Raw genomic sequence first — 25087 nt, 5'->3', positions numbered from 1 at the left:
CTGGCCAGGCGGGGCGGGAGCTGGGGGCGGGGGCTGGGGCGAGACACAGTCCACACACAGAGTCTGGATAGAAAAGGACAGTTTCTGCCTGTTTCAGAGAGCTGAGGGAGCCAGCGCGGGGGCCGCAGGGAGGGGGGGCAGCTTCATGCTGTGCCACAAGAAGTCCAGGAAGGTGGCTGCCTGGAGCGTCCGGCTGAGCCGCTGAAAATGCCGCTCTGGGGGAGGACACAGGGACGTCAGGGGCTCTGTGGGGCCCAACAGCCGCTCTGCCCCGCCCGGGGCATGCCCACTCACCGGTGTAGGGCAGCAGGGCCTCGAGGGAGGCCTGCATGCCCTGGTAGGCCAGGAGCTCTTCCGGGGCTTCGTGCCGCAGGAGCACCCCCAGCACGGCCTGCGCCTCGTGGCAGTGTCTCGAGTTGGTGTTCCACGTGATACAGAAGCGCAGCAAGGCCTCTGCGGGGCACAAGGACAGTCAGACCTGCCTCCTGCCTGCCCTGCCCCTCTTGGCCACTGACCCGCCTGCCCACCTGCCCCAGACCTTTTTGATCTCGCCGCAGCCGCAGCACCGTGGCTCCCAGCTTCTCGCAGGCCTCAGGGTCCCTCCGGATGGCTGGGGGGGTGGGTCGGGAGGGCAGAAGACTGAGCCCCAGGGAAGGGCACGAGATGGACCCAAGACCACCCCCCACACACACCCGAGGCAGCACTGACCCTGGATGACAGTCAGCACAGTGTGGGGCCGGTCCAGGGAGATGGCCAAGCCCAGTGCCCGCAGGTACCGTTTCTCATGGAGCAGGTTGTCCAGCTCTTGCTGCCTGATGGGGAAGGAGGGAAGACAGGGTCACTGGGGGACCTGGCTGGGACTGAGGGCGGAGCCACCAGAGGGCTGGCTCAGGAGTCTGTAGCCTGGCCCTAAGTCTCCACTGGTGGTGAGCTGTGTTGTTGCTCCCAGCCTCAGTTTCCCCACACGATAAAGCAGAGGTAACGCCTGTAGGCCCTACTCCCAGGGTGTGATGTATGGGATGGGAGCCAGGCGGTTGGCACTCAAGGGGACTGGGCGGGAACCCCCAGACTTACTTGACCACTTCCTCCTCCCGCCTGGCCTGCTCTTCTGCCTGCTCCACCTCGGTCACATCCTAGGGTCAGAGTGAGGTCAGACGGACACCCTCATGCAGCCCTGCCCACACCCCATGCCCCGCCCCCCCACTTCCATACCTTCCAGAGAATGACGCAGGAGTCACTAGCTCCAGTAACGGCGCGATCGTCCAGCCGGCTACAGTGCAGCCCCCAGACCTTGTCCTCATGGGCGTCCAAAGTCTTCACACACTCATTGTTTTTGATGGTCCAGAGCTTCACGAGACCATCAGAGCCGCTGGGTTTGGGATTGGGAGGGGCTCAGTGCTGGGGCCCATCCTGCAGCTCATCTCAACCCCTATCCCCAGTCTGCTCACCTGGACAGCAACTGGGTACCACGGCTTACAAAGGCCACCTTCAGCACGGAAGCATCGTGCCCCTCGAATGTCTGCAGGATGGGGAGGGGAGAACGTGAGACGACACCGGGCAGCAGGGCTGGGCCTGGGGGGACTGGGGCGGGGTGAGGGCACCTTACCTTGAGGCAGCTGAAGTCCTGCAGTGCCCAGAGCTTGACGGTACCGTCAGCTGAGGCTGTGGCCAGCACCTGGTCCATGGGTGAGAACTGGACACACCAGAGGCCGCGCCGGTGGCCCGAGAAGACACCCAGCAGCTGGCACTGTGGCAAAGCCCAGAGCTTGGCTGTGCGGTCCTGTGAGCCTGTGGCCAGCAGCTTGTCGTTGGGGGCAACAGCCACACTGTTGATGTGCTGGTGATGGGAGCAGGTGGCAGCTCAGACCCCCATCCCGGCAAGGGCCCTGCCCTACCCCTACCCGTGCCCCAGTGTGCCATCACCTTGTCATGGCAGCGCTGCGTGGCCTGAGCCTGGAGAAGAACAGGGCCGCTGTGTGGGGCCGGGCCCTTGGACAGCAGGGCTTCAGGGACGGGCCACAGCTTCACAGTGCAGTCCTGGCTGCCCGTCACCAGGAAGGTCTCCTTCAGCCTGAGGCCAGATGTGGGGGAGGGGAGACACCTGCTGAGCCCCAGCCAGACCAATCCGCCAGGTCATCATACCTGGGCCTGCAAGACCATGGTCCCGACCAGATAGACTGTTCCAGAAAGCAGACAGCCGCTGTCACCCCCACACACCTCTGGGACTTGTCTATTCGAGCCCTCACCACCCACCCTTGGTCCACCATACCTGATGACTTGATCGCAAGACCCCAACCCTCCTCCCAGCCCCTAGCAGGGAATGTCTTTTCTACCCAAGCCTTGCTCAGTGTCATTCTTTCTGCCCTGAAGCCTCCCCCCCCCTTTTTTTTTAAAGGTTTTATTTGAGATAGAGCAAGAATGAGGGACAGCATGAGCAGCGGGGAGGGGCAGAGAGAAAGGGAAAAGCAGGCTCCCCACTGAGGAAGGAGCCTCACTCGGGGCTCGATCTTAGCACCCGGGATCACACCTGAGCCAAAGGCAGATGTTTAACTGACTGAGTCACCCAGGCGCCCCGAGTCACTCCCCTTTTATTCACCCAGCCCCGAGACCACGTCTGAGAAGACCCCACCTCTAAGAGCAGTTAGGGGTGTCCCTGGCATTCTGTTACACATCCCTAGCCTGGAACCTCAAAGACCAAGGCTGAAGCCTCCCCCTCCACATCTCCCTGAGCTGGAACCCCATTAGCAGGGTCTGGGCCTGTGCAACACCATGGACCCCAGCCCTGACTCCCTACCTAGAACAGCAGATGGTGCCCACGCTGTGTGTGTGCCCGGAGCCCTGAGCCACACAAGCCACCTTGCCAGCCTTGTTCATCTTCCAGATACAGATGCTCTGATCCTGGGAATGAAAGGGGTGAGGAGACGCTGGGCTGGGCTTCCAGCACGGGCACCCCCTACCTCCACAGCTCTCCAGATGCCTCACCTTGGCACAGCTGGCAAAGAGCCACCCCTTGCGGAACACATCCAAGGCCAGGACAATGTCTAGGAGAAATTACAGAAAAAACAGCCATCAGTTACAGTAGAAGACAGCATTCCAGTCCAGGATGGAGTGCTGGGGGCGTCAGCTCAGCGCCCTGACCTGTGTGGCCGTGGAGAATCTGGCAGGCCATTGTCTGCAGCTCAAACACTTTCAGGCTGGGGCTGTTGGAGGCCACGACAATGTGAGAGTCCTCGGGCCCAAGGAACCGGACATCCAACACCTCCTCGCTGTAGCCGGCAAACTGTGGGGGTGGGGCCGGAGGGACACAAGCCGGAGTCTGCATGAGTGGAGGGCTGGCACCCCTGGCTTTGGGCCAAGCGGGGGCAGCGCTCACCTGTTTCTGCAGCTGCAGGGAGCGCGTCTCGTAGAGCAGCAGGTTGTGGTCGGCAGTGACAGAGAGAAGCAGGCCGGCAGAGCGGGCCAGAGCGCAGCGGGTCAGCTCCTGCCCGGGGCCTGGCCGCTGCCGTTGGGTGTGCACACACTGCCCAGAGGCCGCCTCCCACACTCGCAGCACGCCTGTGAGGGGACACGGGCCGCTGCCACTCCGGTCCACGGACCTCCCCCAGCCCCCGCGGCCCACCCTGGCCTGGACACACACACCTTGGTCTCCGGCTGTCAGGAAGTGCAGGCGCTTGGACTTCACACCCAGCTCAGGCGCTGGCTCCTCTGGTAACAGCACTGCAGCTTCCACGCTCTGAGGATAAGCGGGTTAGAGGCAGCAGCCCCCCCCCCCCACTGGCCCGGCCCCCTGGCATTCCCACCTCAAACACTGGCACAGTCCTCGTGGCCTGGTGGCTCCGCAGGTCCCAGACGACGCAGATCTTGTCGCGGCCTGAGCTGGGGGTGCAGGGGAGAACAGCCACCTGAGTCCTCAGTCTCAGCTGTGGCCCTCCCCTTCCTGCCATGGCCTGGGTGGGTGGCCGCTGACCTAAGCATGGTGTGGCCATCAGCGCTAAAGGTCAGAGAAGTGACGGCACTGTAATGGGCAGTCATCACTGCCAGGCACGACTGGTCCTGCAGCGACCACGCGCGGATGGTGGAGTCCGCAGCGGAGGAGAAGAGCAGCAGGCGTGCGGGGTCCGGGTGGAAGGCCACCAAGCTGCAGGCAGGTGGGGTGCGGCAGGTGAGTTGTGCGGCCCTGGGCATGAGGCCCCATCCACCCTCTGCTGCCTTCTACTCACTGTACGACACCTGGCGAGCCCCGAAAGTGGTGTGTCCCATAGTGCCGCACAACATCCCAGACACGCACTGCCCCGTCACAGCCGCCTGTAGGGACGTGTTTGAAGTGAAGGGGCTGGTGTGCCTGAAGACCCCTAACTGTGCGCCCTCCAGGGGGCCCAGCCGCCCAGCCAGGGCCCTACCTGTGGCTAGCAGTGTGGAAGTGGGGTCAAAGGCCATGGTGGCCACAGGGGCTGTGTGTATCGCCTTCCATAGGCGGGTGATGCTGCCCTCTCGCCAGGCCCACTGAGCCAGAAGCAGTGCCCGGCTGGCTGTTACCAGCACCTAAAGAACGATGCGGTTCAGCTGGGAGAGGAGAGGCATGACCATTTACCCTCAATGATTCCAAGTTTGGTTGAAGCCCTCCTCCTATCCCTGCCCCACATACCTCATCGTCAGGGCTGAGATCAAAGGCAGTGATGTCCTCCTGGTCCTCCTAGAGGCAAGAGTCAGCACACAGAGCACCATGAGAACAGGCTGCCCTCCACACTAGCCCCTTGCCCTGGCTCTCCCCATCCTCACCTGCTCCAGGCTCCGCAGCACAGCCCCTGAAGCCACGTCCAAGATGTTGACTCTGGTACCACAAATGCAGAAGAGATGCTGCCCCGTCTGGTCCAGCTGGTAACAGAAGGGTCTCAGCCAAGATAACTCCAGCCCCCCCCGCCCCACCACTCTGCCCCTCCCTGGGCTGGTACCTGCACCTTCCCGCCCTTGTAGAAAGGCTCGATCTTGCGCTCAACAGCATAGCTAGAGAGAGAGCAGAGGAAAGAGTGAGTCACCCACCCCTTGGTCCCCAGTGCCCAGCTCTGTGCTGGGTGCTCTCCCAGAGCTCAACCCAAAACGCCCCTGTCCTTGAAGAGTTCCCAGGCAGAGGCGGGGAGACGGGATTGGAGATGGCTCTTCTCACTGTCCTCTTCTCTCTTAGCAGCACTGTGAGGTGGGTGTGACAGAGGACACGAGACCCAGAGCTGGGTGGTGATTCACACCAGTCTCTGAGGCAGTACAGGGAGTGCAACAACCAGGTCTTCCCAGATTTCTCCCCCCTCCACAGCGGAGTAGGCCAGATCTCGGGGGCCCCCTGCTGGTGGTGGGAGGCCTGGGTACCAGCCCAGAGCAACACCCCCCTCAGCAGCTTCCCTCTCAGGTGCAGCCTGCCTCCTCCCCAAGTAGCCCTCATTTCTGCAGCCTCATGCTGTCCTCGACCCTCCTCTCTTGGCTGCCTCCACGCTGGTCCAGGCCACCACACTGTCATCTGGACAGGTGCTCCAGCCTCTTCGCCAGGTCCCCTCTCTACCGTCTTAAACCCTGCTGCCAGAAAGGCCTTTCAAACATAAGTGTTTATAACACTACCCTGCCTTAAAACCCTCCCCTCTCCTTATGTGTTTCTAAGACCCTGACTTGGAAGAGCCTCTACTGCCCTTTTGTGTCACACAAGCTATTGCCTGTATGTGGCTTGGATCTCTCTTCCCAGATTTCACTGGTGCCTGGCTAACTCCACCGGGGGAAGCTTGGCTACCAACATGAAATGGAGCCCCCAAACGTGGAGCCCCGGTCACTGCCACAGAGATGCTCTTGACCCTAGGCCTTTCCTTTGGCATTGCTCACCACTCCCACTGATGGAAATGAGCTGCTTACTATGCTTACTCCATCAGACCGAGCTCCATGGCGGGGAGAAGTCCGGTCTGTCCTGGGCCCTGAGCACTTGGGTTCACCAGAGTCCTTGGAGACCTGAATCAGCCCAGGATTCAGGGCCTCCAGGGCCACAGCCGACCCGCCCATCTCCTGACCTCTCTTCCTGCTCCATGTGGAAGAGGGACAGAAGGTGAAAGCCCACGGGCCGCCGGCTCCAGAGCGGTGGTTCTCCCAATACCTGAGGATCGGGGCGTCCCGCTGAGGTCCAGGACCAGCCTTGACTTGTGCTCAGCCCGCCCCTTCCTCCTTTAGAATTTTTCATCCATAACCCCCAAACCGGCTCCTAATTTAATAACCGACGCTGGATCTCCCACTTTGTAATAACGCGACCAACACCACTCCCGCGGGCCAGTTCATACACCGCCCTCAGGCTCTCCCCAGGCCCGAATGGGCGCCCGGTGCAGGGCAGGCACGTTTGCCACTCCGGCTGTGAACCCCGTTCCCTCCCTGCGCGGCACCCACAGCCGCAGCGCCCCGGCTCACTTGGCCTTGAAGCGGCCCACTCCCGCCACGGGTTCCGCCATGTCGCCGCCGCCGCCGCCGCCTCGTGAGGGAGACAGGGCCGCCGCTCCTCACTGCCGGCGCGCCGCGGATGCCGTCACCGCCCACGACTCTGTGATGTCATCAGCTGCGCGCTCGGCGCCATCTTTGCTGTGGGCAGTGCCTGCTGTGTCGGGAAGCGGAAGCTGGTGGAGGCGTTTCTGGCCTGGAGGAACGGGTGTAGAGCCGCGTGGAGGCGTCTTGGGGCTTCGGGGTTGGCGGACTGCATGGCACGGGGTTTGCCCGCTGTTTGCCTTTTAGTGGAAATTTTAAAAAGGAATCGTAGGAAATGTTTACTAAAGTAGGCATTCTGGGATTTGGGTACAAGCGCAGGCTTGGGTGTGATACATATCGCAGGTCAATGAATAAATCGGGTAACTTAAGAGTCTCTCAAATATTTATTGATCACATTCTATGTGCGAAGCACTGTTCTAGACATTTGGGAGGCATCAGAGAAGCGGGTGCTAGAGGAGAGAGGGCTGGCGGAGGACGGGCAAGGAATAATCGGGAGCGTTCAGCGGTTAGTGCCATGGAAAGAACAGATCAGGGCAACGGGTGGAGCGGAGTGCAGGAGGTGCACCTTTAAGGGTGGGGGGGGAGGTAGGGTGTCACCTGAGCGAGTGAGGCAGGGACTCCTGTGACTGTTGGAGGGACGGTGCTTGTGGCTATAGGGAGTATGGAGACTATGCGGGCAGGATGTCAGAGATAATGGGCGTTCCCTGGGAGTCATTGTGAGGCCTGGGCTTTTCCTAGTTCAGGGTTTTGAGCTGTTTGTGTGACCGGCTGGGAGGTTGGGTAAAAGACTGGTAGAAGTAACAGGAAGGAGACTGTGAGGGTATCAGGTAAAACCTCTGCGAGGAAGAGGCATCTGAGAGAAAAGAGACCAGGCAAACAGAGAGCAAGGAGAAGAGCCTTCTGGGCAAGAGCGGCCCAGGGAGAAAGGCCAGTGTCCCCACGTGGGGAAGGCAGTAGTGCCTGGAAGGGGGACTGGTGGCAAATGGGATAAAGCTGTGAGGCCGGCAAGCACAGAGGTGGCAGGGCGGGCCAGGCCTGGGCTCTGCTTTTATTTACTCCTCTATTTACAAGGTACCTTGGCCCTGGGCCCCCCACACCTCCACCCCAAGGCTGCCTTCTGGGGTGGCCTCGGCCTCCCCTTGCGGGGCGCCCACGAGGAGCGCTTCGTCCTCCAGGAAGTCTCCGAGCTGAGCCAGCTGCCTGCGGATGAGATTGGTGGTGCGGTGCACTTTGCGCATGCGCCGCAGCAGGCCCAGCACCAGGGTCCGGCTGCGCTCCTGACGCTGGCTCCAGGCGTCGCGCAATTCGCGGTAGCAGTTGTGGCGTGCGCGCTCTATGGGGCCCAGGGTGGCCCCACAGCCCAGTGGGCACCGCTGCTGTGTCCCACTTTGACAGTGCTGCCGGTGTTCAGCCAGGGCCCCACGTGGCACCCGTACCGTGCAGCCCTCGTTGGGGCAGGCCTGCAGCTCGAAAGGGCAGGAGTCCTGGTGCCCCCTTCGATGGGCCAGGGGGCACGTCACCAAGCAGCCAGCTTCCGCGTTCTTGCACTGAGGGTGGGGGAGAGCACCATGTGAGCCAAACGAGGTCGGAGTTGGCCAGAACTGGAGCGGCCTACTTTACACAGAATCCCCCATCCATGATGTTCTTGAACTAAGAGCCTGCCAAGCTCTAATGGCATCAATGATGTGGAGGGGGAAATAGTTGGGCAAATGTTTGGAGGTGGGAAGAATCTAGACCTCTGGGAGCAGGTGCACAGGGCCGAAGACTTGGGGTGGGGTGGGGGCACAGACACATGGCTGGGTTGATCTTGCAGTTGTACACAAGCCAACTTTTTTTAATGTTTCCTCATCTGTAAAATTAAGGGACTGGGGTGATGGCCAGCACAGCAAACACTTCATCCTCTAAAAATCCTGTATAATCCCCATTTTACAGCTGAGCCCCTGGGGCTCAGAAAGGTTAGGTAACTTGCCCAAAGTCACACAGCAAGTAAGTGGTAGAAATGGGACTCAAACTCTGGCAGGGCTGATGACCCTGAGGCTGTAGTCAGTGTTGCTGGAGCAGAAACACTCAGTTCTGAGGATAGGATTCTCCTTACCCCCTCTCCTTGCTCTGTCCCTCCCCTGGCAGGAGCTACAAGGGTGCTGGGAGTGGGTGCTTCAAGCTACCTTGACTTCCAGGCGGCCAATGGTCCTCCGGAGTTTATTTACATGGACCATCTTTTTCCGTTTCACCTCTTTCCTGCAGCATGGACAGGTCTTCTGTCTAGGAGGCAGGAGCGTGGGGTGGGGAGTGTTGGGAGTGGGAAGGGACCAAGAGACAGCAACACACCTTCCCAGGTGGTCCCTTCTCTCAAGCTGGAAGAGGCATGAGGACTTCACGGGGAACTCAGATCTGAGGGGGGCCACGGGCTGTAAGTACTACAGGGTGCAGGGACACACATACTTCGGTGTCCTAGATTTGGAAGCTGACTCTTATGCCCATTGTGACCTAATGCTTGGTCCACCTTCCTCTCTGTTCCGGGCCATAGGAATGGACACAGCCCTGCCCTTGTCCTCCCAGCCTCTTGGGTGCCCACTAGCACCTGGCTAGCCACCGGAGGATGCATTTCTTGCAGAAGATATGGCTGCATGGCAACCTCACGGGCCTCTTGAGAACCCCATGGCACACGGAGCACAGGAAGTTGCAGTCGGGAGGGCTGGCGAAGAGGTTGAGATCATAGCCGCCACTCTGCAAAGGCCAGGCCAAAATCAGGGCCTGGCTGGACCAGGATCCAGCCATTTACCCAGAGGAAAACCCCAGAATGGGGAGGTGGGCCATGAGAGCCCCAAGTGGAGGGCTGGGTCAGCACCCACTTTGAGGGGGTAGCTGTGAGGGTCAAGACCCTCCAAGACTACCAGTCCCCAGCTGGAGAAGCTGGCCTTGGCCTGGAGTTAGACCTGGCCAGAGCCCTCGCAAAGATTGGTTTCCTTGTCTTGGTTTGGGAGTCTGCAACCCACTGTTCACTTTCTCAGGGTGAGGAATGGGATCCAGCTTTGGGCAGGTCTCAAATTAGGAACACATTTAAGGGCCAGAGGCAAAAGGGTCCCAGGCTCACCATGATCTGTGTCTGGACGGCAGCTCCACTGACCCCCAGGGCTCAGGAGCCTCCATTTCACAGCAAGAGTGGGCCGACCTCACAGTGGCATTGTCTAGCTCAGGCCAATCACAGCCCTGGCTCAGTGCCCATTGGGATCCTGTACCATCTGGCCCTTGCTCGTAGTTGAGGGATAGGTAGTCTGGACCTGCCCGTCTTGGGAGTGGCTGACAAGTAATCCCCAAGCAGCACTAGGCTGGGAACCAAACTTCTGAGGACTGTTTCCCCAAAGCTGAGGCTTTGGCAGGAGTGCAGGCATCATTCCCTTCTCCCTCCTCAAATAGTGCTGCCCAGGCCAGATCTCCAAGAGCCCACGAACTGTTGCCATTGACCCACCATCAGATCTCTTAGGATCTAAGACTCATGGAGCTAGCTGCAGAGTGCAGATCAGGAGGGAAGTGAGCACCAGATTCCCATGCAACCTGTGGTTCCACCATAGTGGAGGGCCGACTCTGTGGGAAAGCCTTCCAGAGTAGATAGGCTCTGACCACGTGGGCAGGCCTCTGAGAAGACACGGGGACATCAGCCTCAACCTGGGAAACCACCATGATCCCACACCTGAAGCATATAACAGAGAACCGCACGTTCAGCAGCACTAGGTACCAAGCTCACCAAATCCTAAAGACCCTATTCCCCTCCTGAGAGCAACAGGGGCCAACAAAAGCAAGCCCTTCAGGTGGGAATCTTACACTCTCACTCTTGGGTTAACTTTAAAAGTAAAAGTTATTTCACTGGCAAAAGTGTGTTTATTTGGGAATAACAGAATTGCAATTCAGAACACACAAACTATGGCAAAACCACAAGCAAGCCCCCAACAAACAAAGAAAAGAAACTTTATTTCATTAAGAAAAAAAGTTGGGAGGGATCTATTTGCATCAAAGTCCACTGGAGAAAAACAAGAGTTCAGGGTGATGACTGTTTCTTACTGGCTGAGTTGCAGGAGTAATCCCTACATCCTTCCCTGTGGGGCTCTGTAATTGACGTTGAGTGGTAGGACTCCCCCTTCTAGCCTCCCTACTCCACCTTAGGGATGTTTCCCTTCATTGTCACACTTGCTAGTGGGTTGGTGGCCCAGCCCAACTGCCCTCAAGCTCAAAGGTACTTTATCTGCTATCGTGGAAGCTATGAGGTGTGTGAAACACACCAGGGTTTCAGATCTGGCCCTGCCACTCACGGGATGCCACGGAGGAGTCACCTGCCAGCCCCCGGGCCCCAAGTTGTACCCCTCTGTGGCATCCGACGCGGAGGTGGCCTGGCCGGCAAGAGGAGGTGTCCCATAGGGTCTCCCCTCCACTGCATACCTTGCTCCCCGCGCCCACATATGCACCTCCAAGCGGATGGGTGGGGGACCAGGAACACCCCCAACGTGCAGGACTCAGACCGACAACTTTACTCAGAGCTCCCCTCTCCCCGCGGTCCTGGCGGCGTGGGCCTCACGGTCGGAGCGTCGGCGGCCTGCGGGCAGAACACGGGGTCAGGGGTCAGAGGCCAGAGGCCAGAGTACACATAGGCCGGGGCCGACGGGGCGCGTGTCGGGGCCTGGGTTTCACCTCCCCACACGGACGAGTGGGCGGTGAGCTGAGGCCCCCGGTGGCTCTCGGCGCCGAATCTCACCCGCGGCCACGACCAAAGCCGCGGGTGATTTTCAACCAACGCCAACCTCCCAGCTACCCACCCAGAGACGCGGCGAGGCAGGGGGCGCTGGGCGCGAACCCACCTAGCAGCGCCAGGCAGCCGAACCGCGCGGGCGCAGACGCGCAGGCGCGCTAGTGCACGCGGAGCGGGCGGGGACACCGGGGAGCGTGCGCCCACCGTCCTTATAGGCCCGTGGCGAACTCGCGCTGGGGCGGGGCAGCCGAGATCTCGCGGCACTTGGCGTGTTATAAATACTCCCACTGCGAGGTCTCGGCCTTCTTCTCCGAGAGAACACGTGAGTCTTTGTGCTGCTGATGGCGGCGGCGGCGGCGGCGGCGGCGGCGCGCGGGCGGGGGCGGCGGGGCTCTGCGGCCATCCGGCGCGGCTCGGTCTGGCGCAGCTGCACCCCTGGGCTAGAGTCTCGGCCCCGGGCGGCCGCAGGTGACAGGGTCTCGCTGACTGGCCCATTCTCGTCCCTTTCAGCAAATGGCGGATGACGCCGGTGCTGCGGGAGGCCCCGGAGGGCCTGGGGGCCCTGGAATGGGAGGCCGCGGCGGCTTCCGCGGAGGCTTCGGCAGCGGCATCCGGGGCCGCGGCCGCGGTCGCGGCCGTGGTCGGGGCCGCGGCCGCGGAGCTCGCGGAGGCAAGGCCGAGGACAAGGAGGTAGGTTCGGGCCCTCGCGCATGAGACGGGCCCGTGGGCGGCCCGGTAGGGCGACCGTAGTCACCGGCGCCTTTTCCCCTGCAGTGGATCCCCGTCACCAAGCTGGGCCGCCTGGTCAAGGACATGAAGATCAAGTCCCTGGAGGAGATTTATCTCTTCTCCCTACCCATCAAGGTAACGCGGGGGTCCTTTCCACCCCCCAACCCACGGGGCAGGGGCGTTGGCAGGTCTGGCACCAGGAGGCTTATTTGGCCTGGGGTCCAGGGATGGGATCTGCTCACCCCCACCAAGGCTCCACGTTTCAGGAAGGTGGGAGGGGGTTTTCAAGGGGGAATGGTCACAGGTGGTTCCTGAGCTTTCCAGTAAACGCTTTTCTTCCAATCTTGTTATCCCTTAGGAATCTGAGATCATTGATTTCTTCCTGGGAGCATCCCTCAAGGATGAGGTTTTGAAGATTATGCCTGTGCAAAAGCAGACCCGTGCTGGCCAGCGGACCAGGTTCAAGGTTTGTTAGTCACCTTGTGTGTTCTTGAGCTGCTTCTGCTAAGGGGCTTGGTGAGACTCTCTCAGCTCTGCATGGTCACGCTTGTTACTATACGCGTGGCTTTCGTAATGGGGAGAGAGAGAAAGGATCTTCTCAGGACCTCAGGGTGGCCTCATGGTGGCCACTCTTTCCTTGAGGGGTGCCACAGGTCCCGGTTGGTGGGTGCTGATGCCTTGCTGGCCAGTGGACCACCAACCATCTCAGGCTTTTCATAGGCATTTGTTGCCATCGGAGATTACAATGGACATGTTGGCCTGGGTGTCAAGTGCTCCAAGGAGGTAGCCACTGCCATCCGTGGGGCCATCATCTTGGCCAAGCTTTCCATCGTCCCCGTGCGGCGAGGGTACTGGGGAAACAAGATCGGCAAGCCCCACACTGTCCCGTGCAAGGTAGGCTTGGGGGGTAATGAGTGATGGGTCCTGCTCTGGGGCACTCTCCATAGGCCATCTCCTGACTTGGTTCCGCCCTTTGCAGGTGACTGGCCGTTGTGGCTCTGTGCTTGTGCGGCTCATCCCTGCCCCCAGAGGCACTGGCATCGTCTCAGCCCCTGTGCCCAAGAAGCTACTGATGATGGCCGGTATCGACGACTGCTACACCTCGGCCAGGGGCTGCACTGCCACCCTGGGGAACTTTGGTAAGTGGCCCACACAGAGGTTGTGGCCTCTCTCAGCTCCGCTTAATCATACTGTGTGTGTGTGCTTGGCGTATTTTCAGAGAGAGAGAGAGGAAGGCCCTCCTAATGCACGGCAGACTGGCCCCAAGTGGCCTCTCTGTTCCTAGGAGCGCAACATTCTCTATCTGCATCTGGGGTGTTGGGTAACATGAATCTACCAACCCTCTCTTGCCGTTTTCTATCTTCCAGCCAAAGCTACTTTTGATGCCATCTCCAAGACCTACAGTTATCTCACCCCTGACCTTTGGAAGGAGACAGTGTTCACCAAGTCTCCCTATCAGGTACTGCCTGCCCAGCCAGCTCGTTAGTCTAGACAAGTGCACAGGGTGCTGGGGTGTGGATACAACTAAAGCCTTGTCTGTTTTTCTAGGAATTCACTGACCATCTTGTGAAGACCCACACCAGAGTCTCTGTGCAGAGGACCCAGGCTCCAGCTGTGGCCACCACATAGTTTTATACAAGAAAAATAAAGTGAACTAAAGCTTGTTAATAGTGCTTTTTGTTTATTTCTCTTATGAGTTTAGTTGTAGCTGGGTTTAAAGGGAGATGGAACCAGTAAGGTCAGTAGGTCCAGGCTGGGGGACTGAAGGTGACACTAGAAACACGTTTCTTAATTACTCTTTATTGTAGTAGTATAGTAGCTTAGTGAAGGTGCTCAAGGAGCTGCTTTAGGCAGCAGCGGCCTCTTTGGCTGCTTTTCTCTCGGCCAGCATCCGCTGCTTCTGTTTTGCCAGGCACTTCCTGGCAGAATAATGGGCCCCCAGGTCGTGATCTGGGAGAGATGTGGGGGAGGGAAGTCATGGGCCAAATCAACCAGAATACAGATCAGGCTCTTCAGAAGTGGGGAGGAAACAGCTAAGCTACTGAGCAGAGAAGGGACCTAGGGTATAGTGATTCTCTTAATTACCCCCCCAACCAACCAGCACAATTTGGGCAGTGATGTTAGGGTTGAAGGATCAGGCCAGGGTGGGGGCTTGCTTACAGCGGTCCTGGTAGGCCTTGGCCACCTGGGTGAACTGCTCCAGCTCCTTGGCACAGTTCTGCCTGTAGCTCTCACCTTCCCTCTGCTGACAGGCCTTCAGCCTTTCCTGGATAATGTTGACGATTTCTTGATCGACTTTACTGAAAGAAAAAAGTGGTTTACAAGAAATCCTTTCCTTATGGTCTGTTGTCTGTCTGGCCCCTCCACCCTCAAGACCTGGGCCAACCCCAGGAGGGATTCTCAGCAGCTGACCACCATCCCATGGTATCCCTGGGGGATGAGAGCCCAACAGGAGATGCTCACTGAGCAAGGCTCAGTGTTTCCTAACTAAGGGACACCCACAGGCAAGACATACTAGTCTCTTCTCCATTGCATTTCTGCTTCAAACATGCACAAGATATCCTTTTCCTGGCACTCGGTGATGTCTGGCACACGACGGAACTCCCGGTGATAGTAGTAATACTTGTTCTTCGCATGCTGCCGCTCTATAAACTCTGTAAAGAAAAAACCCCCAGATTCCAAAGGCCCCACTGGTTTGGATAGGCCACAGTTAGAATGTGCTCTAAGGGGCGCCTGAGTGGCTCAGTGGTTAAGCGTCTGCCTTCGGCTCAGGGCATGATCCCAGCGTTCTGGGATCGAGTCCCACATCAGGCTCCTCCGCTGGGAGCCTGCTTCTTCCTTTCCCACTCCCTGTCTCTCTCTGTCAAATAAAATCTTAAAAGAAAACAAAAAAAAGAATGTGCTCTAAGCTCCATTCTTTCTCACAAGCCACGAAAAGGGCAGACTGCCCAGACGTTTCCAGCTTTTACAAAGACTGCCAATTAGACTCAACAGGTGTGGCTGGTTTACAAAGGGTGAGGTCTGTTTACGGAGGGCTTCCTGGGAGCCGGGCACCATGTGTATTATCCTAGGGGGTAGGTCTCGATACAGAGTACTGAGGCCCAGAGAGAAATCAGGATTCTGTACCCATGCTCTGCAAGCCCACATCCTTTTACAGGTCCTACCTTTTACAGGTCCCCACAACACAGGGTCTTTCCCTGTAGGCAGAGGCCCCAACCCAGTTTTGCCGCCACTGACCTTCTGGCCTCAAGGTCCCCACCCAGGAACTGACAAGTTGGAACTACTGAAATCTCATCCCTCCAGATACATAAAACACTTTCTAAGAAAATGAGTGGGTCCACCGCTGTGCCTTTTCCAGATGTGGGGTCTGATCTGCCGAATTTATTCTAAGGAGCCATGGGGGCATCGCGGTACCTGGGTGGCGGGGCTGTTGAAGGAATGAACCAGTTAAATGCATGGAAGAACTGCCTGACACTAGTAACTCAGGGCAGAGTGCGCTCGCGCTGCTAACTCCACTGAGCGAGCTGAACAACACACGGGGCCACAAAGAGCTCTTTTAAACATCCGCATGGGGTGGACCAGAGATGGGGGATCTGGACGGCTCTTAAGCAGGAGCACGCACGGAGTACAAGTCACAGCACATCTAGGTTGAGGGAACCGCGGCCAGCACCTGACCACCCCGGTCATTTTGCAGGCGTGCAGAAGGCTGGCAGAGAACCCCTCAACACCCGTTTGCTGACTGCGTTCTGCCCACAATGCAGGATGCAAAGCGTGCAGGAAGAATGCGGTTTAGCAAGACCCTGGCCAGACTGCGATCCGCAAACAGCCCCTGGTATTTGGGCGAGGCCCGAGACCAGGGGTGCACGGAGGGCTCCTCAGGCGGCAGGGGCCGGAAAGCAATGAGCGGTCTTGGTGTAGGGGCGAGGGGCGTTCCTAGAGTGCAGTGAAGGTGGGGGGCGGGGGGTCCAAGGAGGCGACGGGGCCTGCAGGTGCGGACGGCGAGGGCTGGTCACGGGGGCGAAGCCCGGGGTGCGGCGGGGTATCCAGGTTGGGCGAAGGGGTGCAGGGAAAGCCGAAGGGCGGCGAGGGGCCCTGGGGAGCGGCGAGGCCCGGATGGGGTCCGTACCTCTCACTAGGGTCACGGGCCGGTCCACAAGGAGGTCGAAGGCCTTCGTCAAATAGGTTATGGGGTTGGGCAGCGAAGTCTGCGGCGAGGGCGCCGGCGTGCGGCGCGGGGGCTCAGGGTACACGTCCTTGTCCCAGCTGTCCGGCATGGCGGCGGCGCGCGGGGAGGATCCAGTATCGGACGCACAAACCCGGCCTCCACCTGAGTCCCACGGCCTAGTTCCCCCTTCGCGGAGGACGCCCTAGCGCGGCTGCGCCTGCGCGTGAGGAGGGGGCGGTGCTCGCGAGGCTCCATGGAACTTGTAGTTCGCCCGCCGCAGAGAACACCCTAGAGCGGCTGCGTCTGAGCAGGGCGACCGCCGCTCGCGAGGCACCATGGGACTTGTAGTTTCCTCGGCCTGCCCAATGGTGGGCCGCGGCAGCACCGCACACGGGAACCCCCCTTTCCCTTTCGGTGCCGCGTTCCGTGTGCTGGGCGCTGGTCTCGGCGCTTGGGATACTCTGGTGAAGAAAGCAGAGGCCCCTGCTTGCTTTCTTTTTTTCTTTTTTACTTTTCTTCGTGCTTACATTCTAAGACAAGACGGACACAGGAATCAGTAAACTATTCATTCCGTTTGGTCGGTACCAGGGAACGTGCTGGTCACTTCACGCCCAGAGGCTGGGGCCAGGGGCATGGAGCCATCAGCTCTATGGACGCACAGAGTCAGTGATCATGGACATGGCAAGTCGTGAGATCATGAACTCTTAGAAACACATGCTGGCCAACCAAAAGAACCATTTATTTATTTATTTAAGATTATTTATTTATTTATTTGAGAGAGAGAGTGCAGGAGCCGGTGGAGGAGGAGGGGAGAAGCACACTCCCTGTTGACCAGGGAGCCCAAGGTGGGACTCGATCCCAGGACCCTGAGATCATGACCTGAGTTCAAGGCAGACGCTTCACGGACAGCCCCCCAGGCGCCCCCAGAACAGAGGAATCTCAACACTGGGCTACAACACTGGACTGAACAAGGGAACCCAACAGATCAGGCCGGAGCCGCCGCTGCCGCCGTGCTGGCTCACCAGAAGAACGGGAGAAAGCAGAGACCTCGGCTGAAGGAAAGCACGGGCTGGCAGCTCTCCACTGCTACTCTAGCCAGCAGAGGGACTTGCAGACCATGTAGCAGAAGCGGGATGAGGCGAATGAGAGGGAGGCACCCACGTAGCTCGCGGCTCTGTGCCCGCCCTCTGGTTCTTGGCCTGTGCGCCTGGCGCCTGGCGTCCGTCCCACCAAGGCCGCGTGTCGCACAGTGTGCCCGGCCTCAGCACCCGCGGCGGCATTCCCTTTGTGCTGAGCCTGCGGGCATCCCTCCCGTGCTTCCTGCTCGCAGGTAGCCTCTCTCCCCTGGGCCCCTCGGGGGGGCTGAGGGTTGCCCCTTCCCAGGATTGTATTCCTTTGGGGTCGCCCAAAGTATGACAAGTGGCTTCGTGAGTAACAACAGCAGCAACAGAGAATTGCGACATTCGAGTCGTGCAGAATCTTAGCATCAGCAAGGCAAGGCCTACAGCTCTCAGAGACATTTTAGGCCTGTACAGCTCATTCTCCAGGTTCAGGACTTCATAACCATATAGACTCCTTGTTCTTGGATCACAGCCATTATCACCCCCGCCCACAGCACCCCTCACAGTTTGTCCAGCCCCAGCTCACCGCCCTCCGCACAAGAAAGGAATTCCCTGTGCCTCACTGCCTGATGCCTGGACCAGACCCTCTTCACAGCAAGCCTGGAAGAAGCCCCCTCCCCACCTGGGGTTCCTTGACTCCTTACCAGGCCCAGGTGTTCTGTCCTGGGAGGGTAACACGAGGCAGAAAATAAAGTGAGCGGGACCCAGCCCCCGGGCCCTTGAGGACAGGAGTGACAAGCCTGGCTCCAGGTATCCCCACCCAGGCTGCCCATCAGATGCCCGCTTTCGCCCCGCCCCGGGCCAGGCCTGCTGCTGGCACTGGAGCCTGTGCCTGCCACAGGACATGACCAAGCTCCCCTGCCAGGGGCTAAATCTGGGAGCTGCCTGCTGTGCGCTCTGGCCCTGCCACTCGACCTCCAGCGCCTGTCGGGAGGCCCCTTCCCTGCCTGACCTACAGGGACCGGCTGCCATGGTCAGTGGGCTGGCGGGCAGGAGCCAGCCGGCTTCCTGGGAGGGCAGGTGGGCTTCTGGAGTGTCTCCCAGCAGGGATGGTCCTTGGGCCTGTGAGGGAGTAGATGACCGAGGGGACAACACGGGGCCAGAGCTCAGGTTGCTAGGCCTAGAATGGGCAGGAAGATGGACAGATGGCAGTGGTCCCCTGTCCCTTTAACCCTCAGCCACAGTGTGGGCCTGTCCCTTCTGGGCCCAGCAGGCTGAGCCCACTGAAGCAGGAAGCCTGTGGGTGAAGAGAGCTTGGTGCTGGCTCTGTCCCTAAGACACTGCCCCTGAGCCAACATTCCCTCCTTTCCAATGGACAGAGGGAGGCACTGAACACCACCAGGACCCCATCCAGGGTCTCTAACTCACTTCTCTGGGTCTGGGCTCTGGGCCCATTCAGCCGCCCCACCAGGGACACCCCAGCTTTGACCTCTCTCCCCTTCTGCCCCCAGTCCCACCGTAAGTTCTCTGCACCTCGGCACGGACACCTGGGCTTCCTGCCCCACAAGAGGAGCCGTCGGCACCGGGGCAAGGTGAAGACTTGGCCTCGGGATGACCCCAGCCGGCCCGTGCACCTCACGGCTTTCCTGGGCTACAAGGCGGGCATGACGCACACTCTCCGAGAGGTGCACAGGCCTGGGCTCAGTGAGTGGCTGCAGGGGGACACATGGGGAGGGTGTGGACCACCCCTGCCTGCCAGGGGATCTGGAAAGACTTGCACAGGCTAGGAGCCAGGACTGGGGTCCAGAAGGGGAAGCAGCCCCAGAAAGGGCAAGGCCCTGCCCGTGGGAGCCACAGTCAGGACACTGTCACTGAGCCCTAACCACGGGCCACACCTTGAGGTGTGTTCTGTGCTGGCTCACAGTTTATTGATGAGGAAATGAAGTGGTTAGGAAACCTGCTGGTTGCCCAGTTAGTAAGGGCAGGAGCTACGACTCAAACACAGGTGCCCCCATACACTTTTTGGTTAGAGTTCATGGTAGGCTCACATGTGACTGGAAGGACTAAGAGAGAGCCCACTCACCCTCTGCCCAGTCTCCCGATGGAAATTGCTTATACAACTATGGTAATAGGTCACAAGCAGGTATCGACATGGATACGACCTACCCATCCTGTTCAGGTTTCCTGGGTTGGGGCGTGTGCGTTGTACCCACATTTAGTTCTCTGTGGTTCTGCCCCGGGTAAGTGCGCTGCCCCGGAGCATTCCTTCCCCACAGGGGTCCTTCCTGCCGTGGCCCTTTTATAGCTTCCCCTCCACCCCTCCGACTTCTTAGCAGCTGCCCATCTGTTCATCTCTCCTCGTATATGTTTGATTTTAATTTCCTTTTTAAAGATTTATTTATTTGAGAGAGAGCATGTGCGAGCGGTGGGGAGGGACAGGGGAGAGGGAGATGGAAAAAAAATCTCAAGCAGACTCCCCGCTGAGCACAGAGCCGGCCTTTGCCCTTGTGGGGCTCCATCTCACCACCCTGAGATCATGACCTGAGCCGAAACCAGGAGTCCGATGCTCCACTAGCTGTGCCCCCAGACGTCCCACTCCTAATATATATTTTAAACATTCACTTTTACTTTGTATTAGTGTCAATAATAACATCTACAAAATCATTGCTTTGGGACAAATTATAGTTATTTTTCTAGAAATTAAAAATGTTGGCGTGTACTCCACTTAAGGAATCCCAACCCTACCCTTTGGGGGATGCTGCCCGGACTGTTGGCTCTCCTAGCCCATTTCCAGATGATCTGGTGGGTAAACTGAGGCAGGGAGCAGGTCAGGCCTTGTCTGAGATCTCTAGCCAGAGCCAGCATAGACCGCCTGAGGGGCCCTGCCCAGCACCTGCTCCATGCCCAGGGCGGAGCAGAGAGAGAAGGGGCAGGGAGTGGGCAGGCTGGGGGCTGGAGGTCAGTGGGGGCACTGAGGCCCTGGTGCTCCATCCTCCCTTGGGCAGGAGGGGCTGTAGTTGGCTCTTCCACGGTACCCCCTTTCCTTATGGGCCCCAGAGGCCCTCCTGCATGCTCCTGTCTCTGGGTCTCATCTAGAAATTTCCAAGCGGGAGGAAGTGGAGGCAGTGACGATTGTGGAGACACCACCTCTGGTGGTGGTAGGCGTGGTGGGCTACGTGGCCACCCCTCGAGGCCTGCGGAGCTTCAAGACCATCTTTGCAGAGCACCTCAGTGACGAGTGCCGCCGCCGCTTCTACAAGGACTGGTGAGGGCCGCCCTCGGGTGGAGCACGCGTGGGCTGGCGGTCCCTCCGTCCCCAGCTTTGTACTGGCATGGTGGGGGTGGGCGGGCAGGAGCATGTCCGCAGTGCATGGAAGGCAGGAACGAGTGTGTGGGGGAGGTTACCTTCGCTTCAGTAGAAGATGAGTTCTAGGGGACTGGAGTAGAAACTGGCATAGAGAAAGAGAGGAAGCAAGTGTTCTCATCCTCAGCATTAAATTAGGGGACCAATTGATGGAATGTCAGAGTTGGCTCAGAGTTTCCTAGCAGCCAGGATGAAAAAGGGAAAGAGCCAGCTGACAAGCTCTTCTTTTCAGAAAGAAAGGTGTTTTGGGGCCTTAGATCTTCCCTGCCACTAAGTCCTGAAAGGGAGGCCCACCTGCCCAAAGAACCTCACAGGCACCCCCATCCGTACAGAGTTGGAGGCACACCTGTCCTGGCCCTCTGTGGGAAGTGACAAGTTTGAGTCCCTGAGCCAGAGCGGGCTGTAAGACCGCAGGCAAGCTGGCCGACCTCCTCGAGCCTCTTAGATCACGCCCCTCCCTCACAGCACCATCAGCTGGGGTAGTGCGGGGTGGAGTGGTGCCTGTGTCAGCAGGCTGCTGTGCGGGTCACAGGGGCACACAGCAAATGCTCACCAAATGCCAGTAGGCCTTGGTTTTACTCTTTCCCCTGTTACCAGCTTGCCCTCATCCAGGGGCTTTGACTTTGTGAACTTTGGTCTCTTCATCTGTAGAACGGGGACCATATGTCCGGCTTCTGGAGCTTGGGTGAGGGTTAGGCACGACACGGCGTGGTGCCCGGCCAGTACTGGCCACTGGCTTTACAAGTGGGGTCTGCAGCTCTAGCAACGTGGGCAGGTGGCGGTGGGGCTGGCCAGCACACCCCTCCCTCCTGCTTTTGCACATCTGACGCTCACTTTCGGGCCTCAGGAGGCAGGAAGGTGTCCACTCTGCAGAGGAGGAACCCAAGACCCAGGAAGGGAGGGACAGTCTGTGCTCGCAGCAGGTGGCTGGAAGCAGCCTGGGGACCCCAGGGGAGGGCCCAGCAGCGGCCTCCCCAGGGAGGGAGGGAGGGAGAAGGGAACACGCACTGTTCTAAGAGCCCTGCTTGGTGGGCTGTGGGCCTGTGGGGCCCGGACAGGCCTGGGGAGCTGGCCTGGCTGGCCCCTCTAAGTGTCTTCCGCGTGTGGCTCAGGCACAAAAGCAAGAAGAAAGCTTTTACCAAGGCCTGCAAGAGGTGGCGGGATGCCAACGGCAAGAAGCAGCTGCAGAGAGACTTCGCCGCCATGAAGAAGTACTGCAAGGTCATCCGAGTCATCGTGCACACTCAGGTCGGTCCCGCCACCTTGTCCACACCCGGTCTGCTAGCCCACGCCCCGGACCCACCCTCCCACACTCTCCTCCACCCCAGCTTCCAGGAGCCCTGGCAAATGTCAGCCTAAAAATACCACGAGCCTGGGGCATGGGCCCAAAGTGTTGGGTGACAGGCCGTGCTGGCCGGCCGCCGCCCCAGGGATGGCCTGCTGGGGGTCAGTGTGCTCTGACGGCTGTGGGGCACCCGCCATGCCTAGGGCTCCACCAGGGCCCTCACATGTCCTGAAAGGCCCGGCTCTCCTGCCAGACGTCCAGTGTAGAGGGCCAGCCACCTCCCTCTGGGGCCTGCACAAGTGTGTATGTGAGCCAGCATTCGAACGTGGGGTTTGGCTTGATGTGGGCTGACAGCTTACTAACACCTTCTGGCTTATTCTGGAACACTCCTTGGCGTCTTGTCCTCAGGGAAGGCTTGCGTAGGCCAGGAGCAGCACCCTGCCCCTCCCCTGCTTTTCCTGGCTATGCGTGTCGTTGGTCATGTCCATTTCCCTTGACAGACTGGAGCTCCCTGGGGGCAGGGGCCACGGCTGCCTGCTCAGTGCTGTGCCTTGTATGCAGTAGGTGCTCTATAAGTACTTGTTGAGCACTATGCGTGTCGCCACAGCCTGCCTCACACAGCAGCAGCCAGAGATATCTAAACGTATGAACCTCACTGGGTTCATACCCTCACTTAGAATAAAGGCCAAGCTTCTCCCCACAAGACCTGCACGGGCAGACCCTTGCTCACCTCTGACTTCATCCTGCACCACGTTCCTCCTCGCTCACCATGGTCTACACACCCTGGTCTCCTTTCCGTCCCACCAACTCCCTGCCACAGGGCCTTTGCACATGCGGTTCCCTCTGCTCCCCATAGTTTCAGATCTTCACTTAGTGGCTCCTTCTTGTTACTGGTGTCACCTCAGAGGGGTCCTTCCTGACTGCCTTATTGTCTGCCCCCAATATTCCATTAGAATACTTCACCCTGTGGAAGAATTTACTTGATTTCTGTCTCCCAACTGGATAGTGGCTCCATGAGGGCCAGGACTCTGCCTGCCTCCTTCCATGCTGTATCCCCAGTGCCTAGCACAGAACATAGCATATAGACAGACCAGAGCACTGGAACATCTGTTGAATGAATGCAGGCAGGAAAGCCTGCTGGGGGTCACCAGCCAATCATGCCGTGTCTGCAAATGGGGGCTGTGAGCCTCGGAACTGTGAACAACTGGCTGTGCCCTGTCCTGCAGATGAAGCTGCTGCCTTTCCGGCAGAAGAAGGCCCACATCATGGAGATCCAGCTGAATGGTGGCACGGTGGCTGAGAAGGTGGCCTGGGCCCAGGCCCGGCTAGAGAAGCAGGTGTCGGTGCACAGCGTGTTCAGCCAGAGTGAGATCATTGATGTCATTGCCGTCACCAAGGGCCGGGGTGTCAAAGGTAGGCCTGGGTGGGGATGGTGGCCTCAGGAAGGCTCCCTGAAGGGGGTGGGGGCCAGACTAGCCTCTCAACCACTAACCCCCCCATGCAGGGGTCACAAGCCGCTGGCATACCAAGAAGCTGCCACGAAAGACCCACAAGGGGCTGCGCAAGGTGGCCTGCATTGGCGCCTGGCACCCTGCCCGCGTGGGCTGCTCCATTGCCCGGGCCGGGCAGAAGGGTTACCACCACCGTACAGAGCTCAACAAGAAGGTGTGTCCACAGTCCCGGTGGTATAGGGACACTCATGACCAGACCCCAGTGGGTGGGGTGCGTGACCCAGACACTGCTTGGCCCCCCACAGGCTCTGAAATACCCCTGCCAGTGCCTGGGTCTAAGCATACCTGCTGGTGGGTACAGACATGCCCCTGGCTCCGGAGACCACCTGCTGCCTGCCACATGGCCTGTTCTCCTGGCAGATCTACCGTATTGGCCGGGGGCTGCACAAGGAGGATGGGAAGGTGGTCAAGAACAATGCGTCCACCAGCTACGACGTGACTGACAAGTCCATTACACCACTGGTGAGCGTGCGTGGCGTGCGTGTGTGAGCAGGCGTGTGGGGTACTGCCCTTCCCCAAGAGCTCAGGCCCCAGAGAGCGGCCACTTGGGTGAGCAATCCCGTGCGAAGTGTCCTCTGCAGACGGCTTACACTCCAGCTGCTGTCACGGGTGTGGGTGCAGCAGCGGCAACTGTGGCCTTGGGCTTAGGCCACCCGTGTTCAAATCCCAGCTGCATATGCAGCAGCTATGGGGCCCAGAAGAAGGGACTCCGTGTCCCTGAGTCTCAGCTTCTGGCTCACTAAAATGTGGACTGTGAAATGAGGTAAGGAAGGACTCAGACTGTGGCTCAGATGCTGTCCTCATTAGTGACCCAGGGTGCTGCCCTGGGGCTGGCGGCTGGCTGCAGTCATTAGGGCTTGCAGCTGCCCCTAACTCGACAGTGGCTTGGTGCTCTGGATCCTGACCCATGTTCCCGCAGGGCGGCTTCCCGCACTATGGGGAGGTCAACAACGACTTCGTCATGCTGAAGGGTTGCATTGCGGGCACCAAGAAGCGGGTCATCACGCTGAGGAAGGTCAGCGCCTCTGTGGTGGGCCGTGGGAGGGTTGGGGGGGCTGGCCTCCCTGTCCTGCGCCTTGCTCGGAGGAGGGTAGGGATGGGAAGAGCAAAAAGGGAGGGGTTCTGGCAGGAGCTGGGTGAACGAGACCTTCCCGGTGTGGACTGGGGGTGGGGGAGGCGGTGGGGGAGGACCTTACATCCGGCTCTCCTCTCCCACGACCCCCAGTCCCTCCTGGTGCACCACAGCCGCCAGGCCCTGGAGAACATCGAGCTCAAGTTCATCGACACCACCTCCAAGTTTGGCCACGGCCGCTTCCAGACAGCTCAAGAGAAGAGGGTCTTCATGGTGAGCCCACCCACGCCTTGTTCTTTGGCCCCAGCCCGCACACCCATGCCGCGCGCGGAGCGGGGCCGCTAGAGCAGATGAGCGCGGCGGGGGCGCCCCCGGCACGCCTCCCCCCATGGGGCTTGTAGGAGCCCAGCCCTGGGCACTGATTCGAGCCGCAGCTGGCCAGGGGCAGTACTGCCGGCTCGACCTCCGTGGCTAGCGCTCCTGTCTCCTCCAACCCTCCAACCAGGGTCCCCAGAAGAAGCATCTTGAGAAGGAAAAGCCAGAGACCTCGAGAGACCTGTAGGCGGCTTGCGATGGAGGGAGCCTGAAGGAAGCGCAGCGCGACCCCCGCCTGTGCCCGCTGTCTAATAAAATGCGGACGCGACTGTGCCCGCGT

The 25087-nt window shown here is 59.4% G+C and overlaps 5 protein-coding genes and 3 non-coding genes across 8 annotated transcripts; 4 read left to right on the top strand and 4 right to left on the bottom strand.

The window, feature by feature from the left end:
* Nucleotides 1–68: 68 nt before the first annotated feature.
* TBL3 (transducin beta like 3) lies at nt 69–6556 on the bottom strand. The gene is made up of 22 exons (XM_026484945.4): nt 6433–6556; nt 4953–5004; nt 4780–4875; nt 4646–4693; nt 4401–4542; nt 4221–4305; nt 3968–4138; nt 3801–3876; nt 3640–3733; nt 3374–3555; nt 3139–3280; nt 2983–3041; nt 2795–2898; nt 1924–2071; nt 1607–1837; nt 1449–1519; nt 1213–1369; nt 1075–1133; nt 709–812; nt 539–610; nt 295–453; nt 69–215 (listed from the first exon to the last, which is right to left on the bottom strand). Exons 1-22 carry the CDS (start codon nt 6471–6473, stop codon nt 94–96), a joined length of 2415 nt encoding a protein of 804 aa, XP_026340730.1. The 5' UTR covers nt 6474–6556; the 3' UTR covers nt 69–93.
* A 316-nt stretch (nt 6557–6872) lies between these two features.
* Nucleotides 6873–11740, bottom strand: RNF151 (ring finger protein 151). Its single transcript, XM_057315111.1, is given in 6 exon segments — nt 6873–7598; nt 7600–8051; nt 8670–8766; nt 9086–9231; nt 10939–11069; nt 11737–11740. Coding segments are annotated over 6 exon segments (864 nt in total). The 3' UTR covers nt 6873–7564.
* Nucleotides 11165–11291, bottom strand: LOC113245443 (small nucleolar RNA ACA64). The gene has a single exon (XR_003312701.1). It is a non-coding gene; the product is annotated as a small nucleolar RNA ACA64 (small nucleolar RNA).
* Nucleotides 11734–13639, top strand: RPS2 (ribosomal protein S2). Its single transcript, XM_026485010.4, has 7 exons — nt 11734–11935; nt 12020–12109; nt 12333–12440; nt 12695–12868; nt 12954–13113; nt 13342–13433; nt 13523–13639. Exons 1-7 carry the CDS (start codon nt 11759–11761, stop codon nt 13601–13603), a joined length of 882 nt encoding a protein of 293 aa, XP_026340795.1. The 5' UTR covers nt 11734–11758; the 3' UTR covers nt 13604–13639.
* Nucleotides 12496–12629, top strand: LOC113245446 (small nucleolar RNA SNORA64/SNORA10 family). The gene has a single exon (XR_003312703.1). It is a non-coding gene; the product is annotated as a small nucleolar RNA SNORA64/SNORA10 family (small nucleolar RNA).
* On the top strand, nt 13140–13272 carry LOC113245447 (small nucleolar RNA SNORA64/SNORA10 family). The gene has a single exon (XR_003312704.1). It is a non-coding gene; the product is annotated as a small nucleolar RNA SNORA64/SNORA10 family (small nucleolar RNA).
* Nucleotides 13640–13758: 119 nt separating the features above from the next.
* On the bottom strand, nt 13759–16370 carry NDUFB10 (NADH:ubiquinone oxidoreductase subunit B10). The gene is made up of 4 exons (XM_026485030.4): nt 16101–16370; nt 14490–14628; nt 14135–14274; nt 13759–13924 (listed from the first exon to the last, which is right to left on the bottom strand). The coding sequence occupies exons 1-4, from the start codon at nt 16246–16248 to the stop codon at nt 13821–13823; spliced, it is 531 nt and encodes a 176-aa protein (XP_026340815.1). The 5' UTR covers nt 16249–16370; the 3' UTR covers nt 13759–13820.
* A 185-nt stretch (nt 16371–16555) lies between these two features.
* Nucleotides 16556–25080, top strand: RPL3L (ribosomal protein L3 like). The gene is made up of 10 exons (XM_026484971.4): nt 16556–18233; nt 18712–18904; nt 20297–20465; nt 21677–21812; nt 23076–23262; nt 23354–23514; nt 23721–23822; nt 24280–24375; nt 24586–24705; nt 24938–25080. Exons 1-10 carry the CDS (start codon nt 18105–18107, stop codon nt 24992–24994), a joined length of 1350 nt encoding a protein of 449 aa, XP_026340756.1. The 5' UTR covers nt 16556–18104; the 3' UTR covers nt 24995–25080.
* Nucleotides 25081–25087: the final 7 nt, after the last annotated feature.

This window comes from Ursus arctos, unplaced genomic scaffold, assembly GCF_023065955.2.
Source record: "Ursus arctos isolate Adak ecotype North America unplaced genomic scaffold, UrsArc2.0 scaffold_2, whole genome shotgun sequence".
NCBI classification, from domain to species: domain Eukaryota; kingdom Metazoa; phylum Chordata; class Mammalia; order Carnivora; family Ursidae; genus Ursus; species Ursus arctos.
The sequence above is the reverse complement of the archived record's forward strand: the minus strand, read 5'-3'. Positions and strand labels throughout refer to the sequence as shown.